The sequence below is a fragment of the Molossus molossus genome, unplaced genomic scaffold (assembly GCF_014108415.1).
Source record: "Molossus molossus isolate mMolMol1 unplaced genomic scaffold, mMolMol1.p scaffold_m16_p_1, whole genome shotgun sequence".
NCBI lineage: Eukaryota > Metazoa > Chordata > Mammalia > Chiroptera > Molossidae > Molossus > Molossus molossus.
Genome location: NW_023425344.1, coordinates 196,576,763 through 196,589,317, shown reverse-complemented (window position 1 = coordinate 196,589,317; position 12,555 = coordinate 196,576,763). Strand labels below are relative to the sequence as shown.

The window sequence follows — 12,555 nt, the reverse complement described above, 5'->3', positions numbered from 1 at the left end:
CTCATCTCATTCTGGGTTTACATGATCTTAACATAGAAATTGGATTTGAAAATGGTTTTTTTTAAAAGACAGACTAGATCGTCCGTAAACTCCTGGTTTTAGAAGTCACGTGGGAGAAGTATGTTTGTGTGTGTTTTTGGTGGGCTGTCCACTTTCTTCAAAAGCGGATTTCTGTGATTTTATCATGTGATTCATTGCTGTGCTGTGTTTTAAAGATTATCACAGAAAGAAAGACTAGAAACCTAGCACTGTCTGACAGAATTTTAAAAATGAATGAAAAAAGAATGGAATAAACAAAAGTGTAACTTTTATTGTCTTTCTATTTCGTTGCAGTACTATGCAAGATGACATTTTTATTCTTCATGAGCAAGAGTATGACAGTTTGCTTGAATCCGTTTTCAAAACTGAATTCTTAAGCCTCTTAGCAAAGCGTTATGAGGAAAAAACTCAGAAGCAACTACCTCTGAAATTTAGCAATACGTAAGTTGGGATCTGGGGCCCTTGAGCTCACTGCTGGGGTCCAGGCTGGGAGGGGAGGCCTGGTTGGGGGGTGGGCATCTGGCTCACTCCGGTGGCTTCAGCAGCACCCAGCTCTGGCTGCCTCAGCTTCTTCCCCTGTGCAGTCACAGACTTTGAAAAGGTCACTTTTGCATTTCTGTGAAACAATGACTTCATCAAAGGGTGTGTTTTGTCATTTGGACAAAGGTCACCAAAGTGAGGCAGGAAAAGACAGATTTTTGTGTATTCCCAATAAAAGAGGACTTTATTTAGCAGAACGGCCAGAAGCAGAAGAAGAAAGTGAACAGAGTGGGAACTTAAGTCCCCAGTCAATGCATAACGAAGCCTACAGGTGGGGCACTGGGGCGGCAGGTGGCCCAAGTCTTAGGTCTTGGCTCACCTTCCTTTGCTTTAACGACAGGGTCATGGACCAGATACTGGTAACCTGTCAAGCTTCTAATCTCATATTTGCCAAGTGAGAGTTACATTTTTTCTTAAACGTCCATCTATAGTATGGAGCTATCTCCCATCTCTAACTGCCCACGAGAATGAGGCGGAAGAAAAGCCTTACTTCCCAGGTGAGGGGAGATTACCACGGTCACGGCTGCTGTGGTTGCATGGACATAGACACCGTAACCGTGTGGGCTCATAGCTGCTTTTCCAGGGGTCCATTTGGCTATTAGTACCCAGCGCCGTAATTTTTGTCTGGGAATTTGTAATAAGAGGATAACAAAACAAGGGAGACTATGAAGAGCCAGGCCACTTGGCAGAATTATAGGCAGCTACTTAGAAAATTATGATTTTTTTAGTCTGACGGCATGAAAAAATATACATTAAAAATCAGAACATGGAATTGAATTCCATAGGCATATAGGCAATATGAGAACTAGCAACCAGGTGGGCAGTTTGGGAGTTGGGGGTAAACCTCCCCCAACTTTGGTGGCTGAGTGTTGGCTTTTCCTCTCCCTGGGGCGGGGTAATGGTGGAGGAACAGAACGTAGGTAAATAATAACCACATTCTATGCTAAAGACAGGCTAGCCTGCGTCTGGCATCGCCCAGTCCTCCGCAGACAGACCCAGGGATATCGGAGCGGGGCACAGGGACACACCACAGCAGGTGTGGCTGGCGCTGTCCCCGTCTGTCCCCGGGGCAGTCCTACCTGAGTCCGCCTGCGGAGTGACGTTGGCACCTGGAATGGGGTACCCCTCTCACCACCTGGTCCCTCACAGGGCGCACCACCCCGTCCGGCCACGTGGCCAGCAGACTTACCGCAGGGCCTGCGCCGGTCTACCTGGCCTGGGCCCCGTGAGCTCCGTGTCCTCACCGCCTCATTCTGACTCGTTAACTCCAACAAATGTGCTTGTCGCAGGCTTGAACTCAAGTTGAAAAAAGAGAACTGGGGCCCCTGGAGTGCTGGGGGCTCGCGGCAGGTGCAGTTCCACCAAGGCTTCGGTGACCTGGCCATCCTCAAGCCCAGTAACAAGGTGCTGCAGGTCAGCATCGGACCCGGGCTGCCCAAGAACTCCCGTAAGTGTGCTGCGGGCTTCCCGCCTGCCTCCCTCCGCCGGCCCGCGCGGCTCCTGCTCCCCGTGCTGGGTTTTCTTCCCTCGGACATCTCACACTGAACAACGGCAAGGCAAATGCAGCGTCAGCCTTTCTGAGTGGCCTAGTAGTGCTGTCTGGTACTCCTGGCATCACGATATTAATCGTGTTTCAAACACATCACTTCGTTGGCTTCAAATGTCCCAGCCCTTTCCAGTCAGGTCTTGTCAACAATACAAAACTTACTCTTCCTGTCAGTGTGGAAGACACTGGCCCCAGGCCCGCTCCCTGCGTGGATCCGCTGTTACTGCGGCACACTCGGCCCCTCCCGCCTCTGCTGAGGGCGGGGTGTGTGCACTGACACCCCCGTCTGACACCTTCACTGCCTGAGTCCTTGCTGTCTGTAAGTGATATTTATAAAACTATGTTTACAATGCACAGCATAGAGCAATCATATGGAAAGGAGCTAGGTCTGTAAAATGCAGTCCATACGTGTGGTCAGTGGAGAGTACGCCGGATAGAAGAGGCCTTTCTGAAACCTGTCTACAGAGGTACACATTGACAGGCCCTGGGACTCACTAATACAGGACAGATAAATACAGATAAAGAGCCAATCAGAAAACGTCGGTGTGTGTCTGTATATTACTCAGCACTGCAGAAAACAGACAGCATATCAAGGGGAGGGTTTTGATGATATTTCTAAATAAACGGATTCTTTGCAGAGAGGTGGGCAAGGTTGAGGGAGCACAGTGGGGACCAGGGACAAAGCACAGCAGGACGCTGTCACTCCCCCGAGCCCGAAGGGACAGAAGGAGGAAAGGATTGGGCTGAAAGATGCAGGCAGGAAGCAGGCTGGGTACCCCAACTTCTCTGCCCTCTGGCACTCCAGCCCCCTGCCAGGGCCTCCGCTGGCCCGGCCCAGCTGGGATGCGGAGACCAGTGGCTCAGGTGAAGGAGGCACTGGGCTCAGATGCCAGGACACGGAGATGGCAAAGAGGGCTGCGGAGCACAGCAGGAAGAGTGTGAGCGATGTCCGGTAGGCCCCAGAGTGGAACATTGCCTCCGTCCCACACGGCGACACTGCCCCAGGACCCGGCGTCCAGCTCCTGTGCTGCGTGCTCTACCTGCCTGCCACTGCCTGCGCTTCTCCTGACAAGGAACCCCCTCTGCACCCCGCTTCCGGCTGGTTCAGTCCCGCCCTCCTCTGAGGCCCTCCTGCTTGTTTTCCTTTCTGGTACATGTGTCTCCTGTGGCCACCGTGGCCTTGGTGCTCCAGCCCCAGCGCTGGCCCGCAATGATCCATTTAGCACCAGCTCATTTCTAACTCTGCAGGTCCAGGGTACAGGTCTGCTTCTACTCTTCGTGGTCTCTGCACCTACTGGGAAGACCGTAGAACACAAACGCTTCGTGCAGGGCTCTCGACATATGCAGATGTCCGGTTAGTGCCGGCATGTGCCTCACGCCAGGGACCTCGATGTCTGTGTCACTTGTGTGTTCAGCTCCTGTGCTCTGTTCAGAACATGAGTGTGAACGTTAGAATGTCCCCTCTGTCTTTGGAAAGAGAAACACCTCTGTAAGATGAATACCTCTTTGCACAGTTATTGTCTCTGACATGTCAAAACCGTACCTCCATCCACATGTCCTCCACCCCTTCGGCCAGCAGCTGCCAGGACAGTGTTTCCCTCGAATCCCTCCTCCACCACAGCCAGTCTCCTGCAGATCCAGCTGAGACCTGGATTCCAAACGTCTCACAAGTTTTACATTAGCAAAAAACCATCAGGACTCATAAAACCAACCAGTAGTACTGACTGTAACTCTGTCTTGCTTGTTTATTTCAGGTCCTACCAGGAGGAACATCATTCAAAGCAGAGGTTATTCCCGTGACACTCACAATGCCAACTACCCAATGAGAGCGGCCCCTCCCCCACCGGGTAAGCACAGCATGTGCCATAGACTAGGACCATTAACCTCAACCCATAACTTGTAAAACATATTTGGGCAGAAACTGTTAGCAAATAAGTGCACGTTCACCAGCCCTGAGCCTTTTCGGCGGCAGGTGTACTCCCAGCACAATTGAGCTACTTGTGACCCCAAAATCCTGGGGAAGTATGAGCTGGGGAGACTGAACTGTGTCTGAGTTAATGATCTGGATTTTATTACCTGGCATTAATCACTCCCTTAGGAAAGACTTCCTCCATCAGTAAGAGCGGAGGGGTTCCTTGTCCATGACAACCAGAATGTTGTCAGCTTTTAAGTCGTGGGATGCTGCCTGCACAGAAACAGGAGTTCGCCGGGTACGTCCTCATGATCATCACCCATGACAATAGCTAGTTTACAGCTTAATGAGGGAGTTGAAAGTGTTTATTCTCAGTCACATAGGCTCTAGGAGAACTGCTCCCAAATAAAGTAATATCTGAGGTACAAAATTGATAGAAAATTAATTTAATTTTATTTTATTTTTTAATACCAAAAAAAAAAATGTTTAGACTTTATGTTTCATATTTCTCAAGTTTTGTGGTAAAATATAATATGCAGGACAATGAAATCCAAACCCAAATACATGTGAGAATTTTTGCCCTTAATAATCTGTTTAGTGTTTGAAGAGCACTCTCAAAATTCACAAAGATGTTTTCCCATCTCTCACCAAATTCAGTTAATAATAAAACTGCCCCACTCAGGCTCATGTGGCTCAGTAGTTAGAGCATCAGCCTGGGCACCGAAGGGTTGCAGGTTCGATCCCCTGCCCTGGTCGAGGTGCACACAGGAGGCAACCAGTTGATGTGTGTGTGTCTCTCTCTCACTAAACAACCCCCTTTGCCTCTCACTCCCTTCCACTCTCTTTAAAAATCAATGGGGAAAAAAATCCTCAAGATTAACCAAAAAATGAGTGACAAAGATACAGTGGAAACCACTGACCCCAGTACCAGAGAGCCACACAGGCCAACACAGGGGTCGTGGCTTATTGGAGCAGAGACTCAAGAAGGAAAACCACCACGGAAACCAGGGAGATAAGCAGTAATAAGCATTTATTTAGTTTCCTGTGCTAAAAATATGGCCACTGTGCCCAGCTGTGAGAAGCTAATTCTCACTTCCTGGGGCCCCCATCCTGCCGGCCCAGCTGTCTGTCCTCGCCTCTGCCTTTATCCTTGAAGAACATCCAAGCACACAGTAACCTAAGGGAACCAGTGTCGTGTCGTGTTACTAAATGCACCAGCCCCCATGTGAAATCCTGGCCAGGCCACCCGGAAAGCTCACTTGCCTCGGCGAGGTTGTCCAAAGTCACCTCAGACCAAGTCTCTGACCTTGAGCATGGCACCCAACCTCTGTACGTGACAGTTTCTTCATCAGTACAGTGAGGCAGCTGGACCCGAATCCCTGAGCTCAGCCCACCTCACTGTCTGTGGTGAAAGGCCTGGGTGGTGGTTGTCACTCTTTTTCTTTAAGGTAAAATAATTACTAGAAGAATAGAATTTTAAAAGCATTCAAAATGATATCTCAACATTTCTTATTAGATTTAACAGATATGAAATATGCCTGTGAAACTACTATGATCACTCCTAAATTATTATTTTTTATTCCTTATCCGAGGATACTTTTCCATTTATCATCAGATAGAGTGTGTGGGGGGGGGACAGAGAGACAGAGACAGAGAAACATTGACATGATAGAACCACGTCGACTGGTTGCCTCCCGCACGACCCGGCCAGGGCCCGGGACAAACCGCAGCCAAGGTACGTGCCCTTGGCCGAAATCGAACCCGCGACTCTGCTCTGCGGACCAGTGCTCTAACCACTGAGCTACCGGCCAGGGCACGAAACTGCTGTGAATACTTCTAAATGCTTATCCTTAACTTCTGAATTTATGGCAGGTGAGTGGGTTACAAGCAGCCTGGAGAGGCCTCCCGAGCCCGCCCCTGTGGGCGCTGGCAGAGCCCTCTCTGCGTGCCCCACGCCCGCCCTTGGCAACCGCGGCTGCAGTCGGGGCCTCACCAAGCTCCTTGATTCTTTAATGAAGAAATTGACACTCTAAAGGCTCATGTGTCTTGCTCGAGGTCAATGCAGCTATCAGAGGCAGAGCCAAAACTGAACCCCTAGTCCCTCGTACAAACTAAGATCATCCCGCTGGCACCGAGAGCTTCTCCCTAATTCCGTGGGAAGAGGCTTTATGGTGGGTTCCCCAAAGTGTGCCTGCAGGAGTCTTGTTCGTCGCGGCTGCCCCGATCTGCCTGTGGGAGAAGTGATCGGGGCTTCTTCACACCCAGCATGAGCTGGTAGTGCCCCTTTCCGCCAGGGCCTGCGGTCCGGAGCGCCCCAGACAGCCCTTCCTCACCCGGTCGCGAGCTCTTGACTAGGGTCAGGCATGAGGCTGAGCGCGCGAGCTCTGTCCCGATTGGTCCCCGCAGCAGCCACTCTTCCCCTGCCTATGTGGGGTGCTCCCTGCGCCTCTCCTAACGGTTCCTGCGGAGGACACCCAAGACTGACCCCTTGAAAGCGGGTGTCCAACAGTTTACAGCTGCCTGCCAGCCGTCTTGCATCATAACCATATATTTCTTAGACCCAAGAATGTGCCTGCCTCCTCCCTTGAAAGGTAGTTTCGAGCTTACCTTTCCTTGACTGTGGGCTTTGAACCCCTGACCATCTGATGGTTCTGCCATTAAATTCAGCAAGCACGCGTGAGAGTCTGCCATATTCCAGGCACTTGCTGGGCAGTTTGCAATGTATTGGCTCTATTTCCCATGCTGTTTTCAGATGGGGAAACTGAGGCCTGAGATGGTAAGTAAGTTGCTCTTGGTTAATAAGTGGAAGACATTTGGAGAGCCTTTTGGCAAAGGATCACAGAACTGAAGCTGTATTTGTCCTCCTGTCCTCTCTCCAGAATACCACCAGAACGGAGCCATCAGAAACCAGTTTGTGCCGCATCCCCACCACGCTCCTGGAAACCAGAGGTCAAATCAGAAAGGCCTGTACACCTCCATGGCCCGGCCACCCTTGCCACGACAACAGTCCACAGGCTCGGATCGAGTGTCGCAGACACCGGAGAGCTTGGATTTCCTCAAGGTCCCAGACCAGGGTGCTGCAGGGTAAGACGCCCACCTCTTATGGGGAAAGCCCATGACCTCATCTCCATCCACCACACCGAGGCTCACAGATCTCCGTGGGCTGTCCGTGCGTGATTCTAAAGTTCGGTTTTCCACCCACACATTGTAATCCAAAACCCAAAGAAAGCCAGGAGGCCCTTGGTTGGCATTTCTAAATGTATGACCAACCTGAGAACACACAACTCATTCTCCAGAGAGGGCTTATCTTAGAAACATCAGAAGGGGGTCCCCTCCAGCCCTGAGATTCAGTTACTCCGAGACCGGTTTGCTCTGTGGCCTGGTTGAGGAATAATGGGGCTTTGACGGATGTCTGTGCCTGCGGTTGCGTAAGTACAGCAGCTCAGAGTCATCAGGAGCACTGAGACTGAATCCAGAATTCTGTGCGATGTGGATGTTAGTTGACGAGCACAGAGCTTTGGGGCCTTGAAATGAGAGCCTTTCTGCCTAGAACAGAACATGAAGAGTAGCAAAAAGAAACCCAGTCTTTGTACCTAGAGGAAGTGGAGATCCCTGAAATTCTGTAGATATTCAGAGTCATCCGTGTGGAAAGGGGGTTGGATATGTTCTGTGGAGTCCAGGCTTGTGACTAGGGCCAACTTCAAGACAAGTGAGTGAACACTGCCAGGAGGTGGGTATCAGAACCAGGAAACAGAAAACCACCTGAAGATCAAGCGCCCAGGATGTAAGGAGCACCTTGTCCCTGGAACTATTCAGGCGCAGGGTGGATGGAAATCGGGCAGAAATACTGTAGAGTGATGTTGTCTAATAGCAGAAAAGGATGAGAACCCTATTTCAGCTCCGATTATGTAACACTGGACCTGCGCTCCCCTCTCTGAGCTTCATTGCCCTCACCTGTGCACCGATGTCAGGCCCCCGAGCTGGCAGGGTGGTTGGGAGGACTCGGCGTTACACGCCCAATGCCTGGCGTGGTACCGGGCATGGAGGAGGCTGCTCAGTCAACTGTAGCTTGCTGACAATGGTGTTGACAATGGTGATGATGATACAGCCATTATCTCATGGTGGTCGACTGCGTGACTTTTTAAAAAAATATGTTTATTGATTTTTTAGGGAGAGAGAGATAGAAACACTGATGTGAGAGAGAAACATCGATCAGCGGCCTCCTGCACGCCCCCTACTGGGGATCGAGTCCACAACCCGGGCATGTGCCCTGACCGGGAATCGAATTGGAACCCTCAGTCCATGGGACTACCCCCAGTCCACTGAGCTACACCGGCCGGGCTCGACCTCATGACTTTTAAGGAATCTTCCAACTCAGCGTGCTTCTCAGTAGTGGGATAGCGCTCTCTGCTGAACCCAACGATGGGCCTGCTTCAGCACCCCCTTCCCCTCTCTCAAGCCCTCCTCGGTTTTCCACTGTCTCTAGAATGATGAAAAAGTTTCTAACGGGGTCAGGAGACTTGTGTACAAGGTGAGCGGTGCTGGGAGAGAGACAGCAGCCGCCCCCTCTGGGCACGCAGCTCCCATTCACCTCCGTGCCCGTGGTGAGATGTTTTCCCTGCCTCGGCAGCTTCCTTCAGAAGACCACAAAGTTCTGAGGAACTTGACCATGTTCTCTCCTGGTGTTCCCTTTTCTCTGGCAAGTCTTACCTCATTTGAGATAAGAAAGCCCCTGGGTTTCATACAGATGGCCATCGGTAGAGTGGATGCCACCCCTTCATTAGATCTCTCTCCCCACCTCCCCCAGCTCTTGTATAAGCAGCTGTATTCCATCAGTTCTGATGGCCGTGATCCACCTGATTGGCTTGGTCTAAAGCAGTAGTCCTCAAACTTGAAAGCACCGGAGTCCCTAGAGAACTTACTGGCCTGTTTCCAGAGTTTCTGATTCAGTAGGTCGGGGGTGGAACCCAAGAACTGGCGTTTCTTCCAAGTTCTCAGATGCCGCTGCTGAACCAGGGGCCACATTTGAAAACCACTGGTCTAAAGTCTGATTGCTCAAGTCAGGAAGGCTCTGAGTAAAGACGAATTGAAAGGGTGATGTTGAGGCAACAGGATTACTCCGTAATCCAGACCTACACTGTTCGGAGGGATGGCTATCACTAAAGTCATCAAGCAACCCTTCCTGGGCCCCGGTGGATGTCCCAAAGAAGGCAGGGGGTTGAAACCATTGAACAGAATGCACCAAATCTCTGGGCTCCCTGCAGGCGTCCTGCTCGCTTTGGTCTGGCAGCAGAGCCACCTCTCCAGCCTGCTTTTGCAAGTTTAGGTTTGCACACCAGCCAGCCAGAAGCAGGCAATTGAGGAACATTGTGTCTTAACCGAGGATTGTACTCTGGTCAAAGAGCTGAGCTTTCTCTTTGTATTAATTTTCTAGACACATAAAAGTGAAGTTGCAAATAATTTCTTATGTGGCCAGAGACCTTAGATGTGCATCTCAGGAACCTTGTGGTTCCACGCATTTAATGGCTCCTCTTTGCCAAAAGACATGAACTGCTCTATTCCACAGGAGGGTGCTGGAGCCGGCAGGGAGCTCTGGGATCCCAAGCTTGTGCCTTTCCATAAACACGAACATTGGCGTGTACGTCACAGTTCCAGGCAGTGGCCTTGGCTTTGCCAATCTAGAAAAACAAGACTAGCCGTCCTTCTCCCCTGGGCTGTCCGCCCTTGGGCTTACCTTCCTTCCCCTCTCCCAGCCCAGGGCCCTTTTCCCTATAGACACACTGAGCAGAAGCAAGCATTTCTTTTGGATCATGCAATGTGGAGAAAATCAAACGGTGTAATTAGCACCTCAAGTTAACCCAAGAAAGTCTTTGTCACTTTCTTTTGGGTTCAGTCAGGTTTTGGGGGGCAGAGAGCATGAAGCCTTCACTAAGTTAATTACCACCCCAACCGGACTCTTTACCCTTGCCTGTCATGAGCGGCCTGCTCACTGTCTCATCGTCATTGTCACCCTCGTCCAAGAAAACTGAGAGACGGAGAGGGCTCGTTATCCTACAGTCTAGCACACCTTGGGGAAAGTCTGCGTAGGTGAAAGCTCTTTTTCTTTTTCTGTTTTTTTTTTTTTTTTTTTTAATCCTCACTTGAGGATATTTTTCCATTTATCTTCGGATAGAGTGGGAGGGAGAGAAAGGGTGAGAGAGAGACACATCACCTGGTTGCCTCCCGCACGACCCCGACCAGGGTCAGGGAAAAACCACAACCAGGGTGTGTGCCCTTGGCTGGAATTAAACCCGCGACTCTTTGATTCGTGGGTCGACACTCTACCGCTGAGCCAAACCGGCCAGGGCTGAGAGCTCTTTTTGATTCTCAGGGAAAGAGAACAGGTTAAGCAAGAGTCGTGTAAGCAGCTCATTCACCAGCCCTTGCTCTGACTTCATGGGCACACGGGATGTGCCCGTCGGGTGCGCTTTTTACTTCCCCTCCTGCAGCTGAGATGCACATAATCTGCCTGCGCCTCGTCACTGGGAGTATCAAAACCCAGACTGGAGGTGTCGTTTCTGTTGGCCTTTTTCATCCGGTGGTCCATTTCATGTGAGGACAACTTCAGGAGATGTCAGGATACTCCAGAGATTTGTCTAACTAGTGGTCAGAGAAACAAGAAAATATTGGGAGTGCTCAGTGGTGGGGTTTCTGGCCACAACCAAAAGGAGGGACCAACAGAAAAACTGAAATGCTGCCTCTGTGTCTCTTGACAAGATTCTCCTAGTAGAGTCATATTTTCAAGGGGCTTAAAATTTCCAAGTGTCCAGTGGCAATATTTCCCAACCCGTGGGCTACAGGGGCTGCAGCCGCATCCCAGCCCCCGCAGCGTGGAGCTCAGGAATTCCTGGCGTCCGTTCCCACATCTCCAGTAGTGTTTACAGTTTCAACCTTTTGGAACAGACCACATTTTAAAGAGCCAGTGAAATGAAATGCCATTATTTTCCTTCTTGGAATTTCAAGACATAACTTTCACATCTGCGGAACAGAGAAGTGATATCTAGCCCTGGCATAAAGCAGGTGTTGCCCGCTGCCCCACAGGTGTAGCAGCTGCAGGGACGGGGTGTGAGTCCCGGTTCCTGTGTTTGTTCCCTCGGTGATTGGTTCATGGCTTCACTGACTACAGACGGGGCCACGTGCCTTCTGTGTGCCGCACGCTGGGCACGGGTCATCTCGCTAATCACCCGCCACGCTGCCCCCCTCTTTCTACACCTTGGTGTCCTCACCTGTATAAGAGGGATGATACTATCATTTTAAAACTCACACCTCAGGGTTTCTTGGAGATGAAATGAGGGCTTTGTAAATGGTAAAGCACATTGCAGCTTGGACACGTATTTGTATTTGTTTTATGACTATTATTCATGTGCTTTGATCTCGCAGGGAAATAGTAATGTTCTACCAGGACTGAAAAGTGGGTGTCCCCTGGTCCCGTGGCTTTTTCACAGGAACTCCAGTCTCTGACCTGCACAGAGCTCTGGACTCCGGGAGGGTCTGAGCTTTAGGCATTGCTAGCCTTAATGGGGAATGGACAGCCTGCAGAAGCCAAAACAAGGGGACCAGGCAGGGAAACAACCACCCCCCCCTCCCAGCCACACACACACACACACACACACGCACGCACGCACGCAATGGCTATACTGCCGTCTGTAGGCTCAAAGCAACAGCAGAGCAGGGAGCTGTGAGGTAACATTGCAACAGACACTGTAAATAAAGCCCCAAACTCCTCCCTCTCTACTCTTCCCCAGTCGTCTTCTAGTTAAACATCCTTTGCTCCGATCACCGAAACAACTCACACCCCAGGAAGGTGACGGGCATTCCCAGAGAGCGCAAGTGAACAAACCCTCACTGCAGAGAGCTTCCTTGTCACTGATGTCATCTGGGGTTTTGTTTCTTTGCGGGCCTTTGGCGTCTCGTGAGACTGGACAGCTGTCCACAAGGGTTCAAATGTCAGTCGGCATCCCAGTGTCTCAGGGCAAAGGCTCCCTTTGCTCTGCCCCCCATCGCCGCCACAGGACTTCTCCAGCAGGGCGAGTCTTCACAAAGCAAACTGACGCAGCGCGCTCGGTCACTCCGGTGGCCACTGTGTGGGTTATAATGTGAAGGCATTAGAGGTCTAATGCCCTGTTCAGAAAAAGCACCCGCTGTCCAAGTAAGTGGTTGTAGCTCAGCTCCTTCCTGTGTTTGTTTTCTTAGTGGGGAATAGGCATGACAAAGTAGTAAATATGTACAAATTAGCCTAAGATTTGGGTCAATTAGTAATAGGAAAATTAAATTGCATTGTGCCAATTACATACCATGAAACACTGGATTTGCTCAGCAATGTGGAGTTTTATAACTATAAACTAGTACGTGTAGGGAGCGAACCTTTGTTACTGAAATGGCAACGGGAAAAAGAATTTGGGTATTGTGAGTCTGAAATGCTTGCTCCAACCCTCATGATCCCAACAACACAATTTCCCATTGTGTCAGGTTTATTAGG

General features: G+C 50.5%; 1 protein-coding gene across 1 annotated transcript in view; it reads left to right on the top strand.

The window, feature by feature from the left end:
- Positions 1–12,555, top strand: part of MYO1E (myosin IE) — a 200,584-nt gene that overhangs the window by 174,691 nt on the left and 13,338 nt on the right. Inside the window, exons 23-26 of the mRNA XM_036269692.1 lie at positions 334–480; positions 1,869–2,026; positions 3,880–3,972; positions 6,917–7,121. Of these exons, the coding sequence (XP_036125585.1) occupies positions 334–480; positions 1,869–2,026; positions 3,880–3,972; positions 6,917–7,121 (603 nt within the window). The remainder of the gene's footprint in view (positions 1–333; positions 481–1,868; positions 2,027–3,879; positions 3,973–6,916; positions 7,122–12,555) is intronic.